Source organism: Sardina pilchardus, chromosome 21, assembly GCF_963854185.1.
Source record: "Sardina pilchardus chromosome 21, fSarPil1.1, whole genome shotgun sequence".
Taxonomy (NCBI): Eukaryota; Metazoa; Chordata; class Actinopteri; order Clupeiformes; family Clupeidae; genus Sardina; species Sardina pilchardus.
This window is the reverse complement of record NC_085014.1, coordinates 24,192,438-24,210,118: the sequence shown is the minus strand read 5'-3', so window position 1 is coordinate 24,210,118 and position 17,681 is coordinate 24,192,438. Positions and strand designations below refer to the sequence as shown.

The following is a 17,681-nucleotide window of genomic DNA, read 5'->3' as shown; positions in this document are numbered from 1 at the left end:
TCAGAAGGGATTAAAGAAACACCTCATCATAACCTAATGAATGAATAACATATTAACTATACAGAACGCAATCATCTGGTTTCTTTTTTGGATTAAGTGTTATTCATCCAGCCTATCTATTAATGCATGGAACGTCTGTCTGTGTGCCACTCTGTCTGTCTGTTCCACGCATAACTCTCGAACCACTCATCCGACTGCTCTCAATTTAGTGGGTGTCATCCAAATGGCACGAGTGTGTGCAGTGGCCAATTTTATGTTATACGAACAAAAAATGCCACATCTACGGGCTCTGCACTGGTTGTAACAATTCCAGGTAATGTAGGCTATAGGCTATAGGATTATGAGATGACCCAAATCCTGAAATGTTTGATTGGTGGAGATGACCGTTGTAGAGTATGCATATGTGAAGAAAGCCATTTAATGCCATAGGCATGCTAATTTAACACTATGGCTAGGGGCAATGCCCGTTTATGAACAAGGAGAAGCCAACCTATTTGCGGTTTCATTCATTTGCATTATGCTACCACAAGGGGGCGCGTGTCTCTCACGAGCAGCATGCTGACGGAAAGCAAGAAGGATTGATACCCGGAAGTGACAGTACTGAACTCGACTGAACTAGGAGAGGTGGACTTTTGGTTCTATGCAGATTAATACGACAGTTTGTTCCTGAATATATCAGATAAATGCGTTATTGTACTTTCACGGTGATAATGACATGACTTGTAAAACGACGTTGGCTTTGGCTGATTTAACCTTAGACATATGGTTGTAATCTCGCAGTCTATTTAGCCAGCTAGATAGCATAACATCAACCTACCACCGACAGCTATATCGGACGTTTGTGCGTTTCTCTCTACTTTCTTCAAATAAGGTAACGTTGCTACTCGCCATCAGACGTCCATGCACTGTTTTGTTTGTGTTTCTTCGTTTATTCATAGTCGTTAAGACGAATGTCCGAGGAACTCTTTCCAACTTTTCGTTTTTCTTCTTCTCTATGTGTTTTGCTATTAGAGTGATCCTTTGGAAATAGTAGTCTACTTTACATACCTAAATAATTGCATGACATAATCCAAAATCGGACTATTATTACACAGCTTTGAAACGTCTTGTACAAAATCACGTGCAGTGATACCGTGATACACACATCGCACTCTACCGTGCACTGGGAAGAATTCCAGATACAGGTGTATAACTGAGTGACTAATTAAAACTGGCTGATTCCTAACTTTTCGTCTTTCTTTTTATATAGAGAAAGAAATATCTGTGCCATATTTTAAAGAGCTAAAGATTAGACTAGTTGTGAACTTAACTGTGACATCCCTCTGAATGTGTGGTTGATGATCTTACAGTAGCATTCTGAGTTTGTCTCAATCTGTAATTGTGGGAATAGTTGTGATGGATTAAGCATAACTGACATTATTTGAGTTGACTGAATTATTTCTTTGAACTACGACGATTCAAACTACAGTTTGGCCAGCATTGATAGGTGGTCTTCTTAAACTTGAAGTTAATTTTACATGTGCATTCATGCAGTGTGTGTCTCTGGAGAAGGATGGTTAAGGTGAGGGATTTGAAATAAGTGGTCTCAGAATCATTTGGCCAAAAGTAGGACAAGTTCAAGTATACTGGCCTACAACCTTATGAATCTCTATCCATAGGCAACTCACATTAATAGTCAGAATGGCAATTTACACTAGCAGACCAAGTAAAACATCTCTCATTCATCTATACAATGGCTGTACTACTATAAGGTCAAGGACGTGCAAAGATTAAGGACTTTGTAAAACTGTCAAGGCTGGCTTGTATAACCTAGTTTAACTGGTTTTACACATGATAACTTGTGTTAAAATCCTTTTGTTTTTGTTTTAGTACAGCACTTTATCACAATGATATCAGAAGGCAGTTCCTTCATAAAGGGCATGGTGCTGGGAGCTGTATTTTGCTTGTTGCTTGCCATAATGGGGAGCTTCAGCCCGATTCAGCCCAGCTCTCCAGATGCTGAAGAGGAGCACCACCACCACCACGTCATCGCCCCGAGCAACAAGGACATGCAGCTGCTGAGCGATGCACAGATGCTGGAACTCAGCCAGAAGGTGCGGGTGTACTGTGTCATCATGGTCACACCCAAGGTCCTGGTTCACTGGGCGGCAGCCAATGAGACCTGGGCGAAGCATTGTGATAAGACGGCCTACTACAGCTCAGAATCCTCCAAAGCGCTGGAGGCCATTGATCTTCAGGAGCAGGATGAGTGGGCAAGGATCCGAAAGGCCCTGAGGCACGCGTACGAGAATGCTGGGAATCTGCGCTGGTTCTTCATGGCTCGCCCTACCACATTTGCCATCATCGAGAACCTGAAATATCTGATTCTTGACAAGGACCCCTCTCAGCCGTTCTACCTGGGGCGCTCGCAGAACTCCGGGGAGCTGGAGTACGTGGAGTACGAGAGCGGCATCGCGTTCAGCTACGAGGCGCTGCGGCGGCTGATGGAGGTGTTGAAGAACGACGACCTCTGCCCAGAGCGGGGTCGCGCCCTCTGGAAGGTCAGCGAGGAGAAGCAGCTGGCCATCTGCCTCAAGTACGCCGGCGTGTTCGCCGAGAACGGGGAGGACGCCCACGGCGTGAGCCTCTTCAACAGCCAGAGCATCAACGCCCTCATCACGGAGAGCATCGCGCAGCACCCCGAAAAAGTGCTGGAGAGCTGCTGCTCAGACATGGCCGTCAGCTTCAGCGGCATGTCGCCCAGCCAGATGCAGGTCATGATGTACGGCGTCTACAGGCTCCGGCCGTATGGACACGACTTCCACGACTCGATGATATTTCTGCCTCCCAAGGGCTCAGATAATGACTGATTCATGTTATTTTATCTTCAGACGTGTGATAGAAAATAAGACAGGCCCTGTGACATTAGGCCTGAATGCTGTAGAGCCATGAGGGATTGTTACACACATCGTGATGGGATGCAGTCAGATTGCAGATTGAGTGTTGCACCCACACTGATCAACTGGTGGGATTGTTTGGGGAATGTATAATATTGTAACATTTGGAGGTTGGGGAAAAAAATGGAGTTCTTCATACCAAATTAAAGGGACCAATATGAGAATGGGTCGGGAGTGGGCAAATCCTATATCTAAAGTACTTTTATTTCTGTAATTATTTTATCATCAGCGCGTTTTCATATTGCCCTTTGAAACGACTTCATTAAGGCTTACTCAGCACCCTTAGTACTGAAACTGAGGCACATAACCCTTGTCATTTATATGTGCAAAACCTGTGAACTTTTCAGCATTCATGACACTGTAACAAGGTCTGTGATATCACCTGTGATTTGATAAATTATTTGTAGAGAGACAAATTACAACAATTATAATTACCTGAAACTGCACAACTTGATCTTTAATATTTACACAAGGAAGTATTGTTAAATGAGAATATGTCAGGACAATGAAGACCTTTCCAGGTTACCATAATGTTGATAATAATGAATTATATATTTTGTTTATTCCAAACATATTGATTGTTTTTTTTTTTTTTACATAATGTCACTCGTCTTATTGTCAAGTTTCCCTTTTAATACGCAATATAGTTTGGTGGTATGTAAAAGGGATAGAACTCACCAACAGGCAGATATTTAAACTGCTATGACTTAAAAACAACAACAACGCATTAGGGGTGTACAGTGTTCTGCATAATGATCACCTGTTGCTAGTCACCAGTCACTCTCATAACAAAACACATAGTCCCAACAAAATTGCTGAACTAGGCTGTTCAGATACATTTAGATGTACAAATATTCTAGTGTTTTTTGAACATTACCTTAACAATGATTGAGTGAAATGAACGCCTTTTTAAACTGGAATTACTTGATCAATGTAACTTACAGCAGTGGGATGAGTTTACAATCAATAGGAGTCTTGACTTTGTTGTTCATTGACAGTTATATTTTCATTATCATGAGCCACTCTTTCCCAAACATTGTGCATGTCACCAAGCTGTTTTTCTAAAGTAGGGTAATTGGGTTTTGTAGTCACATCTGACCATAACTTTCCAGTGATAATGGCACATACATTACCTGTTGCATCACCACATAGGTCAAGCTAAATACACATAATTCAGAGGCACATGCTGTGAAATTGCAGAATGTAAGTAATAAGTGCAAGGTTGTGCTGTGGAAAAAGTCCCATAGACCAAAGACTGTGCACCCATCACCAGCTCTTACACAAAACCTAACCCTTCCTGGAAAAGAAAAATCATTGGTCGAACAGTAAATGTGAGGGATTATTTATAATGACTTTCTTATGGTTTTTAAAGTATGTGCTACAGAAAGAGAAATATGGTCACACTTACTGCAGTATCTGTACAAAGTTTGATAATAAACCCTGTGATAATTCAAGTGTTTCTTGATTTTGCGGCTTCTGAATTTCTATTTCATAACATTTGATTCTGGTATTTTCATAAATGCCAGAATCAGTGTCAATGTCAAGAACAAAATATAGGAAGATTTAAAATAACTTGAATGTAGGCTTTATTTGTACATGACGGTGAGGGTTTGTTTCAAAGCTTCCAGCTTGGTAGAGTCCATTGGTTTGACAGTATTTGCGTTGCCTGGTGCTCACGGTTCAGGGGTGTGTGTCATTCGTCTGATTGGGTTGTCACTTATACGTCTTCATGTGCCACAGTCCATCGTTGAGATAGTGAACGTTCTCAATTCCGATCCCTTTGTTCACTCGTTCTCTGAAATGGAATGATGCAAGATACATTCATGATGGACAGTAGTGTTGAATATGTAACAAGCCCCACCCTCCAACCTCCTGCTGTACTTACATGTCATCTGCAGACATCTTCATCACTCCAACACATAGTGCATGCTGCTTGCCTTCTGCCATTATTGCCTTAGAGGTTAAAAGGGTCAAGGGCAAATTTGATCTCAATGCACACTCACACAAGACACACTTGGCACACTCAACCAGCTTTGAGTATTGGTAGTAGTAGCAGTAGTTTAATGCTATATCAGCATCTATGGCTGTATTATGACAAAAGGGTATACTAAATCAGTTGGGGCTGCACAACTATGACAATAACAATATGAACCAGTGCAATTATCTGTTATCGCACAGGTTACAAATAATCATGCACAGTTAATCTGGTCACATTGAAGGTTTTTTATATGCACGTCATCTTCCTTAACTACGCAAATTGTGCACAGTGTGCATGCCTGGTACATGAGAACACAGCACTTCTGCCTGGTGAGTTTCACAGTCGATCAGGAGCGCTGTACTAGACATGCTCATCAACTAGAAGTGGCACAACTTAGAGCCTTTTTGGAATACTAAACTGAATCAGTTCATTGATATTCAAAATCCATATCACAAATCGCAAACAAACAGAATGGCGTAGATAAAAGAAAGAATGTAAATAAGGTTCTTCAAATCTATATGTGGTGTACACCTTGCTTTTGATGGTGGCCCCTCGTCTCTGAAAACAGAAATATTCAAACAATAGTATTCACACAAACATAAGAGTAAAAGCCAGAAATGTAAAGGATACAACTACTTTGTCTGAATCAGCAGGGTAAAGTTTGGCTCCGGGAGACGTCAGTCCTGGGCACATGATATTAGCTCCACTCAGGACAAACTTAATAGCCCCTTTGTCAACTTGTTGATGAGGAAGAATAAAGGGAACTAGAAAAATACACATTAAAGCAAATTAAGATACAGAACAATATATGTTTCCGTACATTCAAGTACAATATATAGCAGTCGGCAACCAATAGCAGAACAAGTCTTACATTTGTGCAGCAGTCTGAGAGTTGGGTAAAATGGTCCCTCTCTTTGTCTAAAGAAGAGGAGCTCTCCGTTTACTGTGAGGATTTCAATATGTTCATGACTTCATCAGGTGAATGTTGTCACGAGCCGGAAGGAGACAGAAAACAGATATATTATGTTAATGAGTATCTGCCCTAGAACCTTCCTTCCACCACAAGGAAATCATTATTCATTATTTGCCCTTCATTCGAGAGGGATAAATTAACTATCACATACCATCTCACGATTTTAACCGGGTCTTTTTTTGGCATGATTTGATTGAGCCATGCGTCAATGTCAGGAAACTGGTCCAACAGCTGATTTTTGATTCCCTTGATGACTGATGTCTTCAGCTGAATGCAGTTGGAAACATTTTCCTTTTCATCAAATCTGCAAGAATAAAAAGACAATATGAATCAAATGTTATTTCCTTCCTGCTATCTCTTTACTTATTTTAAGATTGAACAAGCATACTAAAATGTCATTGGTATATTCATTTCAAAATGTGATGTTTTGCACAACCAAAATGTTGCAATGATGCCATATTATGTCAATAAATCAACCACAAATGAATGGACAGAATCAGACAGGCTTATTCCCTGGTTTCAGTGACAGGACTAGGCCGATGCATCAAATACCGACGGAGGCAGTCATACACGGTATGATAAGTTCCCCAGCAAGTTCCCCAACACAACATTATGTTATCAAGCTGAAGTTAAAATATGTGGGTGACTTCCTCCTTGCTTGCCTATTTGCATTAGTGTGTGGACTGAGTAAAGCTGTCAGCTATCAAAACAACGAGCTATCCTAGCAGATTGTAACGTTATGTTGCAGCGTTTAAGTCAACTTGTCAACCATGCTCAACTGGGATATTGCTAGTCACTCTGACGGCATGGGAGCAGCTTTTTGTACAGGCACATTCATCTGGTCACGTAATTATATTATCATATACAGTTATTTCAGCAGATGTTTCGCAGCTGGCTGCACGCTGGTTTATTTTGGGAAGTGAAGTATAACGTCGGTATAACTTAGCTAGCTAGCCCAGGCTGGTTGGCTAACAAGCTGAATGGACGATTGTAAAAACAACCGATCTGTAACTTACTTTTTAAACATTCTTGTAGATAATGGTCAAATCTGTGTCTTTCTTTCACTTGGCAATCCAATTTCGTATTGTTGTCCTTTGTCACTAACCAGAAAAATCACAAAAACTAGCAAATGTTCAAAAGCATGCGATGTTCCTCCCTTCGTAGGTAGTGACTGGCAAAGTACAATGCAACTACCGGTTTGTTTTTTTATTCGATACCAAAATAGTGGAACTAAAACATTTTGCTGGTTTGAAATTACAAATAAATCTAGTTCTTGGTGTAGATTTATGAAAACTATTTTTATGTGAAAAAAGTTAAATGATGCAAGACCGAGATTTGTTTTCCAAAATCAACAATTATGATGTTTACGGTACAACTTTTATTTTGAAATATGCTAAACGATAACAACAAAGGAAGTAATACATGTTAGGGTCACGTTGCCAAATTTGAATTCTGCTGTGTGAAAGGAAGAAGAAAGGTTGGTGTATTTTAAACCATTATGTAATTGACAAATAATGAATACAATAGGACTAAATTTGAGCATTTTTGCACCTTGTTCTCGAAGCAGCCACGCGTTTAATAGGGGAAAGCAGTAAATGGATGAGGAAGTAAGTGGTGTAAGAAAACATAGCGAAAAAAGAAGCTCTGACTAACTTGATAGCATTTGCAGCCAGGCTTGCGCGATTGAGTCTGTGCTACACACACTCTCCAAATACAATCAGAGTCTGTGTCAGTCAACAATAGTGTCATTTATTTTTTAGTACATAATGTTATTAAACAAGTGAACTCACATAATGTCATTAAACGAGTGAAGTCCTGTGAGGCGAAGTGCAACTAACGGTAGCGTGCATCCAGAATAGCGTGCGGTTCATTCGTTTCGACATTGACTGACGGACAGTTTCATCATCATAACATGCATATATATACATTTGCAAATACTTTGCGTACTAAACACTTCTTCATATTTTATTATTTAATGCACAGGCTAAGATGAACAGGCAGATTGTTTCCACTTGCCTAAGGAAACAGGTTCATGTGCTCGAACTCTCTGACGAGGACAGCTCAGGAAAAGAGAATTACTTTGGGAAAGGAGGAGGGCATCCAGATCGCGTTGTAATCGACTCAAGTGATGGAGAATTTGATAAAAGTAAGTTGATGTTGCCAGACTTATTCAAGAATAAAACGAAAATGTTGACCATACCGGTGCTGCAATGCATTTCATGCGTATAAAATATAAGCAACTGTTTTTTTTATTATTTTATACTCTTACCAGTTTTGGAAAAACTAAAAACACGAACAACTATTCCCAAAAAGTGCCGATCATCTGCTAAGAAAATCAGGTCAGAATGAAACGTTTTCACTATTGTTTAATAGTAATCACCATATTTCTGCATGCCATTATGGCCTCTCTTTTGAGGATGTTGCCAATTCAATTATAATTGTTCCATTTCTTTACTAGTAAACAGATTTCAAACCCATGCAGTGATGACAGCTTTGAGTCATGTGAGTAGTTGAGTGGCTGTAATTTGTTTTGTTTACAGAGTGGCTGTAAATTATTCTATGTGGATATTCACTGAAATCTCCATTTGCTTACCTGCTTTGAGTCCGTTTAACATGTTCTTTCTTAAATGTTTTCAGTATTGACCCGTGTCAAGACTCCTAAGTCAGCAACCAGAAAAGGCTCTGTCAGTAGACATGATGGGTTAGTATGCCATTTGGTCTTGAACTTAAATACATTTTAGTTGTCTTTTTTTACTGACATCAAGTGTGTCCATCTTTCTACAGTTTGAAAGCAATCAATGTGGACTCGTCTTCTGATGATGACTCTGTCCTTGAGACCAAGAAACCTACGGTTCCCCAAGGTGCTGTAATATCACATGTCATTGCCTTGCCACTGGGGTGCCCCAAGGCTCAGTGCTGGGGCCCCTTGTTTTTGCTGTGTGCACTACCTCATTTTGTCTAATCGCCCACTCACACAGCTTCTCATATCACTGTTATGCAGATGATGCCCAACTTTATCTATCTTTCCCGCCTGATGATGCTACAGTTTCTGTGCGAATCTTGAATTGTCTTTGATATGTCTGCCTCAAAAAACATCACCTCCAGCTAAACTTCTCTAAAATTACTGGTCTTCCCAGCCAAACAAACCATATCATCACAGCATTAACATCAAAACTGACATACTCTCGCTTGCACCTACCAAGGTGGCAATAAACATAGTTGTCATGATTGATGACCAACTGACCTTCTCCGACCATGTTGCCTCTGTCGCCCGGTCGTGTAGGTTTGTACTATTCAATATAAGGATAATCGGATTGTTCCTAAACCCAACATGCTGCTCAGCTCCTAGTACAGACCATGGTTATATCATGCCTTGACCACTGCAACGCCCTCCTCCCTGGCCTTCCAGCTTGTGCTGTAAAAACGCTACAGACGGCTACAACTCTGCAGCCCGGCGTCTGGTTTTCAATCAACAAAAATCCTGCTGTTCACTGAGCCCCACTGACTTCTCCTAGCCGCCTGCATGAAATTCAAGTCACTGATGCTTGCATACTAAGTGATTGCTGGGTCAGCACCCACTTTTTTAAGTGCTCTCATAGAAACTTGTGTTATCCCTCAGCCGCTGCCTTCCTCCTTGGAACGTTGTCTGGCACTGATACCCTCTTCCCCTTTGCAACTGTTCTTGATCTGCCAAGCTCCATCAGAGCAGGCGCATCATTCTATCTTCAAATTCTCTTGACAATACAACTCTTCCAAGAATTCCTCCTCTCCTAGCACTTTTGACAACCTCTTACACCTAATACGCACTTACCACACTCTTCTCCCTCTTCCTTCCTCCAACTCCACTTCCCTCTTTTCTCTTCTATGTCCTGTTCTACCACTTCTCCTCTTACATACTTCTATTAGTGCTTAATATGTAGCCATGCCTATCCTCTAGTAGTAGTATTGACCGGCTGTACTCTTAGCCATATTCTCCTCTGCGCCGTGCTGCATTATTCTAACGCTGTGCCTGTAGCCCTGTAGTTTGTTGAGATGTTGAAATGTTATTAGCTTAAATTTGATTCTATTGCTGTAGCTTTATTAGCTTTATAGGCCAGTCAATCTAGCTCAAAAAAGGGCCAAACCTGTAACTAATTGCAATAGTAATGGTTCATACTTTTTATTGATCCTTAAACCCTCCTGCATCACATATTAAAAATCTACTCATTTATATTTAGTGGAACATGCTTTTATTCAAGGTCAAAGGTAGCAATTTCCAATGCATTTTGCCATTGGGATTTACTACAGGTGAAATGGGTAAAATTTTAAACTATAGATATAAAATTGAAAATGTCACAGTTGTTTACTCACATTAAGGCAAATATTTTTTGTATTGCAAGTTTTATGAAATGTGATGTTTAGATATGCAAATGAGACCAGTTTTACCTAAATATGCAATAATTTGCATATATTTCTAGAAAACTAAATCTGAACAATAGGTACAGTCAGCTTCAAAATAATTGCTGCATTTTGCTTCTATATTGGATACCAAAAGCCTATGCAAAGGGAATATTAGATATTACTTCATTTCACCTCAGAAATGAGGAAATCAAGTCAAGTCAAAATCAATGCGTTTCAATGGAAGTACATTATAGAACAAATGATTGTCAATAATATGGTATGATGAAAGTATCTCAATGCATGCCAAGTCACATAAGGAAGATATTGACCTTTAGACATAAACATATCAAGTGAGTTGGCATGCACTGAGATACTTCCATCATACCATATCATTGACAATCATTTGTTCTATAATGTACTTCCATTGAAACGCATTGATTTTGACTTGACTTGATTTCCTCATTTCTGAGGTGATATGAAGTAATATCTAATATTCCCTTTGCATAGGCTTTTGGTATCCAATATAGAAGCAAATTGCAGCAATTATTTCGAAGCAGACTGTACCTATTGTTCAGATTTAGTTTTCTAGAAATATATGCAAATTATTGCATATTTAGGTAAAACTGGTCTCATTTGCATATCTAAACATCACATTTCAGAAAACTTGCAATACAAAAAATCTTTGCCTTAATGTGAGTAAACAACTGTGAAAGTTTCAATTTGATATCTATAGTTTAAAATTTTACCCATTTCACCAGTAGTAAATCCCAATGGAAAAATGCATTGGAAATTGCTACCTTTGACCTTGAAAAAAAGTATGTTCCACTAAATATAAATGGGTAGATTTTTTATATGTTAATTAGATATACCAAGGGATCACAAAAAACTTTGAATGATTACTATTGCAATTAGTTATGGGTCAAACGCTAGATTGACTGGCCTATTAGCTTAAATCTAAAAATGCCTAAATGTAATATGGTAGTCTGCTGTAGATGTTATTCTGTTGCTGTAAGTCACTTTAGACAAATGTGCCCTCCAAATGAATAAATGTAAATGTTGTTCTATAGTTATTTATGTAACTCAAACCCATCCTCTTGCAATTGTTGCCCGTAGTTCTTTGTGACTTACAGTAAAATGGTTTCGAACCATACTTTACTCTGATCATACATAATTTGCTGCTTCATGTTCTCAACAGCCAAGTCAAACCTCAAGCCTTTTCAAGTCTCACATCAATTAAACTCTCCATTCACAAATGCCATCAAGACTACCTATTTACACCCCACACCAAAGCAGCGTTGCGATGATCCTGTTATGTCAGTTACAACTCCCATCCAATCATCTGCTCCTCCGAAGATAAACATTTCTAGACAACCATCTGCGAGTTCAGACAGTGATGGGAGCTTTGAGGAATGTAAGTTTGGCAAGAAGTAAAAGTAACTACAATTGACACAAAAATACTTTTTTTACAGTATTTGTGATGTAACACTAACTCAATTTTGAGGCACCAGCTTGTATGTGATATGCTAATGTTTCACTTTAAGGTATCATGGCAGTGTATGCGCTTCTCTCTTCCGAGTTAAAAATCAGGGAAAGATTTTCAGGTGCTAGACAAAGTACATGTTGAAAGGACATAGTGGTTCCACACATTGTTTCCCCTTAAATTGCGTTTTTTCGTTCCCCCAGAATATTCTTCAGGCAAAGACAAACAGTCACTCAGCAAGTGTGTTTACATGCACACTAAAAACTGATTATTATTGGGGTTTTGTAGTTATATGGCTCTTGTTAACGGAATAAACCGATATCATCAGTTCATACAAAATCCGTTTAACACACCTAGGTTTCTGTCAATATTCTGATTTCTTCGAGACATGTATACACCTTAAAGGGATATTCCGCCATTTTTGGAAATACGCTCATTTTCCACCTCCCCTCGAGCAAAACAATCGATATTTACCTTGTTCCCGTTCATCCAGCCATTCTGTGAGTCTGGCGATACAACTTTTAGCTTCAGCCTAGCATAGATCATTGAATCGGATTAGACCATTAGCTTCTCGCCTGCTAGCTTCATGTTTAAAAGTGACAAGGATTTCTGGTAATTTTCCCATTTAAAATGTGTCTCCTCTCAAGTTAGAAAGTGCAGTAAGACCAACTGAAAATGAAACCTGGCGTTTTTCTAGGCTGATTTGACATGGAACTACACTCTCATCTGGCGTAATAATCAAGGCAACTTGCAAACGTACCATAGGCGCAGTAATATCGTACGCAGCACCTGAAAATAGTCCCCATAGACAACAAGCAGTAGTAGTGCCAGTAGTCTGCAAGTTGCCTTGATTATTACGCCAGATGAAAGTGTAGTTCCATGTCAAATCAGCCTAGAAAAACGGCAGGTTTCATTTTCAGTTGGTCTTACTGCACTTTTTAACTTGAGAGGAGACACGTTTTAAATGGGAAAATTACCAGAAATCTTAGTCACTTTTAAACATGAAGCTAGCAGGCGAGAAGCTAATGGTCTAATCAGATTCAATGATCTATGCTAGGCTGAAGCTAAAAGTTGTATCGCCAGACTCACAGAATGGCTGGATGAACGGGAACAAGGTAAATATCGATTGTTTTGCTCGAGGGGAGGTGGAAAATGAGCGTATTTCCAAAAATGGCGGAATATCCCTTTAAATGGTTTATTCCAGATAACCGATCATTCCCAGTAATCATTTTTTTAGTGTGCATGTAAAGGCACTGAATGTAATGGGGCTAATAACACCTGCTGCAGCAAATTTGCCTGCGGATGGGGATCAAACATTGGCCTTTTAGACCTTCCTCTCTCTTGGTGTTAACGTCTGACTATTCATTGCTTTCTCTCTAAATGCAATAGTTTTGAACAGGGTGAAGACGCCAAAGGCACAACTAAGAAAATCAGTCAGTGGGAGTGAAGACAGGTAAGAGGACGGATTTTTTTTTTCTTGCATTAGAGATTATTTTTTACAGTCTATGATTAGAGGGTAAAGTAAAATGTTGTTTGTAAAATGTATTTTCTTTTTACAGTTTGAAAAATTTCATTGTGGATTCTTCAGATGATGATGACTTTGTTTTTGAGTCAAGAAAGCCTCCAGCCAACAATGGTAAAAAAAATTTTACCTCACTCTCTGTAACCTTAACATAATGAGGAGTCAATTTCAACTAGAAAATGTAATTTCGAGGAAATTACCAGTGCATGCAAAAGCAATACATACACTAACATAAAATGTGAAACAAACTTTCATTTAGAAGCAGTTGTGGACAGAGGAAGTTGAACAGAATTTGGAGTCTTAAGAGAGTTAGATTGTATGCTTAAAGCCTGAGATAGAGTACATAGTTTAAAAGTTGAATGTAGATAATGTAACTAATGTTGATAGGCAGATTATTTAATGGTTGTTAATAGATTTAATTGGTGGATAAGTGAATGGATTGAAAAAGAGAAATGGATAGAAAGTTGGAAGGAATGTGCCTTATATCATTGTAGAATAGAGAGACGCAGAGAGCTGGCCTAGTTGATCAGAGAGCAGTTGATGCAGGTGCAATCAATTTAACTGTCAATTGAACTTCATAGGGCCTAGTTGAGCAGCTGGCAGTTGACACAGGTGCAAATCAGCTTAATTTGTCCATTGTGATGTCATAGTGCCAATGCAAAGTCCATAGGGGAAAATTATCTTGTTTTTTGTTAATACCGGTATTTCAAAAAGTATAACGTTTACAGAACTGAAAGGCTATAAGTCTTCTTTTCAAGACCTACGTAACAAAGTTTGAACAAAGTTTTTATGTGAAACAGTTGAAGCTGAATTAGACGCAGACATTTTGGTTAGGGGAAGAAGAAGAAGAAGACTTTGGATGACAGAACAGTGCATTTGCATGCACTGTAATAAAGTACTCTCTTGTATCTCAAGTAGACTCATATTTTTTTTTAATCTGGTTTAATAGGTAGCACCAAGTCTAAACCTCCTCCTGAAGTTTCACCACAAGTTGAGAGACGACTCCTTTCAAACTATGACTCCCCTGTCTTCCTCACTGATGATGATGATGACGACGATGGAGTCGCCATCACAAGCACTTGGAGGAGCCGCCACACCAAGTATACTTCAGGGACCCCTCGCTCAGTCGCCGCTCCCGCCCCATCCTCTGCTCCTCCAAAGTCCAGTCAGACTAAACTGAGTGGCTGGGTCAGCTCAGATGATGAGGAGGAGGTTGAGTCTTTAATGGACCGCCTCAAGAAGAACTTAAGGCTAAATAGTGACCGTGCCCAAATTCCTAAAAATAAGCCAGGTATTTTGTTGTTGTTGTTGTTGTCATCTCTTCCGATAATGTTAATTATTATCTATACTGATGCATTGACTTTATTTTCTTTTTTCCCCCCAAAGTTTGGCTTTTAAAAAATGATCATTGTTCTATTTTTCCATTGCAGAGCCTAAACAGAAGCCATGCCTCTCTGATTCATCTGTAAAGGGGAAAATCCAACCAAAACACAGACGTGAGAAGGGATCTGAGGGTAACCACACACCCGTGCAACCTCCAAAAATCCCACTGGTCAGTCAGACGGAGCCCAGAGCCACCAGCGGAAGCAGGTATGTCTGTCAGTCTCTGTCATTCTGGAGTCAAAATGTTGACGTTTTGAAATATGCTGTTTGAAAATCAACAAACGAGTCTCTGTAAACTCTTCCATACCAGGGTGAATGCCTGTAAAGTCCCAGGCTGTTTCCTGCAGTCTCTGTCGGACCCTACATCATCTTACTGCCGAAGTTTCAAACAGAAAAAGGAAGAACTTACCAGCAAACTGTATCGTCTATACAACACCAGTGTTTTTGAGAGCAAGGTAAAGTCTTCTCTGTGGGATCCTGGGAAACTTTAGAGAACATTGCACGCTTTCCCTGCAGGACAAGGGGAACGGGCAAGGAGCAAAAAAGCACAATAGATACCAAACTGATCTCCTATGCCAACTGCTGTACTCCACTCCACTCTAAATGAAGCAACGTTTTCAGTCTTCAGCCTTAGAGAATAGCACTGATCTACAAAGCCACTTTCGTTAATGCTGTATTAGACCAGGTGACCCATGTGACACCACAGAGGCTGATACTGTATGCATTGATGTTATCCCAAACGTTCAGCTCCCGGCCGACATGTCTGTCACTTGGTGCAATAAGATGAGGAAGACTGCAGGATTCTGCATCACAGGCCAGGAGCGTGGCACAGGCGTTCGCTATGCACGTATACGACTGTCTACCAAAGTCTGTGACTCTGCAGGTAAATTGTCCCCTCCTTCCCTTTTGAGATTTTTTCCATTTAGCTAACTGCTGTAAGGACTGTTAACATGAACATGTTAGTCACAGACTGTAATACTGGGCTCAACTGTTCCTTGTAGATCGTCTGAGGGACACCCTGGTCCATGAAATGTGCCACGCCGCCCCTTGGCTTATCCACAATGTGCGGGACGGCCATGGACCCATCTGGAAAATGTTTGCCCGGAAAGCCACACTGGCCCATCCCGAGCTGCCCATGGTCAGCCGCTGCCACAGTTACGACATCAAGTACAAGTTCCAATACCAGTGCAACCGCTGCAAGAATACGTGAGTCAGTCTTATCTATCTATTTGTCCTGGTGCAAAATCTTATCCATTAGTCCTGGTAAAAAGTCTAATACCAATGATTGTATCTTGTTCACATTAAAGGCATCGATGGTTTTAGTGATGAAGTTATGTTATATATTGTTATTTCTGCTTTCCAGCATTGGACGGCACTCCAAGTCGCTGGACACCCAGAGGTTTGTGTGCGCTCTGTGCACAGGGCAGCTGGTGCTGCTCACGCCCTCCAATTCCCGCGGACCCACGCCCTTTGCTATCTACGTGAAGGAGAACTACAAGACCATCCGGCAGCAGCTGACTGGCCAGAGTCACGGGGACGTCATGCGCAAACTCAGCGCGGACTTTGCCAGCAAGACGCGTCTCAGCGAGAGCTGAGTGCCTGCTGGAGGAACGTCGGGATAAAACAAGAGATTTGTGGTTCTTACATGCATAAATAATCCATACCTCACTGATGAAATCATTTGGCAGCTTCAACAAAATCAGTCTCAGGGACTCAGAAGTTGAATCTCAACTTGTGAAGGAGTGGGACAATATAGGGAGTATAATTCAGCTGCTGACAAATGCTGGAAATATTTTAACTATCTAATATGTGACTCTAGTAGAGTTGCAAAGTTTGCAAGTCATGTTTCTGTCTCTTTGATGTTTTAGATTGTTTCTGTGAATTTCTGTGTTCAGTGATGTGTCTTATGATCTATTTTCTTTTGTGTCTTTCTCAATAAAGACTTTTTTGTGTACCAACAAGGTGAATTGTTTGTCACTGAATACAATGCTTTTTAGAATACTGTTTCCAGAGCCTTATGGATATACAGATCTCTCTAAGGCTCTGACTGTTTCTAAAACTGATAGTTCCGGTCCTTGATAATGAGGATAATGATCATGGCTGAATCGTGTTCGGTGTTCGATGCCATTGTTAAACTCCGCTTAGCTGTTATAAAATCAGCGTAATGACGGCCTCTCTGGCGTTGTGCTTAAAGATAAACTGTAGACATTGTTGATAAAATGATGATGCTTTTTGCTCAAGGCCTTTGACAGCACAAGACATTTGCCACTGCACAAAAGCAAGCAGGAGGTGATTGTATAAATATTATGGTAGGGTATCCATGGCAACTAATTAAGTGTGGATCATTGATTATATTATAATGTACGGACCCTGATAATAAAGGCACATGACAAAGCTGGTGTGCTTTGGAAAGTCTCTGGTGCTGTATTTAGCAACACATTTCAGTTCAGATGTCTCGTGTGACAACAACACAATGGGTTATGTGTCAAAGATAAATTTCCTACATTTTAAAATTAAACCTGACCTTCAATGAATTTATGGCGGTTTAGTGAAGGTGAGTGAATATATTTTTCTTAAATATATATTAATTCAATCATTAAATGTAATGAATTTACAGTATAGTGAATAATGTAATACTAATACATAGTGAATGCTGAGCTGTAGTGAGGTAATCGAGACTTTAATCATAAATGTATTTCAGATTGATGTGAATTGTGAAGGGCAGGAAAGTTAAATTTTCAAATTTTGTTGTCTCTGACTATTCCCTCTAAAAAAATTGTCCATTTAGCTTCTTTTCCACGTTTTATTTTCACATGATCATTGTCATGATATGAAACAGCCTTTCATCACCCAAGCTGATGATACCACAGTGTATCATTTGTCCTTGACAGGCATCATGAAGATATGTAATGGCACCAAAACATTGTCCATGGACCCCCACCTATATAACGTTGTCAGCCTAAGCATTGTGAGCGTCGTCTGTGTGGGCAACATGCTCCTGAGCATTCCTCTGCTGGTGGCCATCTGCA

At 40.0% G+C, this 17,681-nt stretch overlaps 3 protein-coding genes across 5 annotated transcripts; 2 read left to right on the top strand and 1 right to left on the bottom strand.

Moving 5' to 3' along the window:
* Positions 1-591: 591 nt before the first annotated feature.
* c1galt1c1 (C1GALT1-specific chaperone 1) lies at positions 592-4,412 on the top strand. 2 transcript variants are annotated; one of them, XM_062524367.1, is made up of 2 exons: positions 592-871; positions 1,875-4,412. In XM_062524367.1, the coding sequence occupies exon 2, from the start codon at positions 1,887-1,889 to the stop codon at positions 2,847-2,849; it is 963 nt and encodes a 320-aa protein (XP_062380351.1). In that variant the 5' UTR covers positions 592-871; positions 1,875-1,886; the 3' UTR covers positions 2,850-4,412. The 2 variants fall into 2 exon arrangements, with proteins under 2 accessions (XP_062380351.1, XP_062380352.1); XM_062524368.1 differs by having other exon boundaries at positions 1,870-4,412.
* A 93-nt stretch (positions 4,413-4,505) lies between these two features.
* On the bottom strand, positions 4,506-7,072 carry mcts1 (MCTS1 re-initiation and release factor). The gene is made up of 6 exons (XM_062524369.1): positions 6,904-7,072; positions 6,039-6,191; positions 5,786-5,883; positions 5,545-5,678; positions 4,822-4,889; positions 4,506-4,731 (listed from the first exon to the last, which is right to left on the bottom strand). Exons 1-6 carry the CDS (start codon positions 6,912-6,914, stop codon positions 4,650-4,652), a joined length of 546 nt encoding a protein of 181 aa, XP_062380353.1. The 5' UTR covers positions 6,915-7,072; the 3' UTR covers positions 4,506-4,649.
* Positions 7,073-7,350: 278 nt separating this feature from the next.
* LOC134068784 (germ cell nuclear acidic protein-like) lies at positions 7,351-16,613 on the top strand. Of its 2 annotated transcripts, XM_062524544.1 has the most exons (15): positions 7,351-7,364; positions 7,871-8,033; positions 8,160-8,226; positions 8,346-8,389; positions 8,525-8,588; positions 8,672-8,748; positions 11,463-11,678; positions 13,137-13,200; positions 13,307-13,383; positions 14,219-14,560; positions 14,700-14,859; positions 14,963-15,107; positions 15,400-15,535; positions 15,654-15,858; positions 16,016-16,613. In XM_062524544.1, the coding sequence occupies exons 2-15, from the start codon at positions 7,877-7,879 to the stop codon at positions 16,245-16,247; spliced, it is 1,986 nt and encodes a 661-aa protein (XP_062380528.1). In that variant the 5' UTR covers positions 7,351-7,364; positions 7,871-7,876; the 3' UTR covers positions 16,248-16,613. The 2 variants fall into 2 exon arrangements, with proteins under 2 accessions (XP_062380528.1, XP_062380529.1); XM_062524545.1 differs by lacking the exon at positions 11,463-11,678.
* The last annotated feature ends 1,068 nt before the right edge of the window (positions 16,614-17,681 follow it).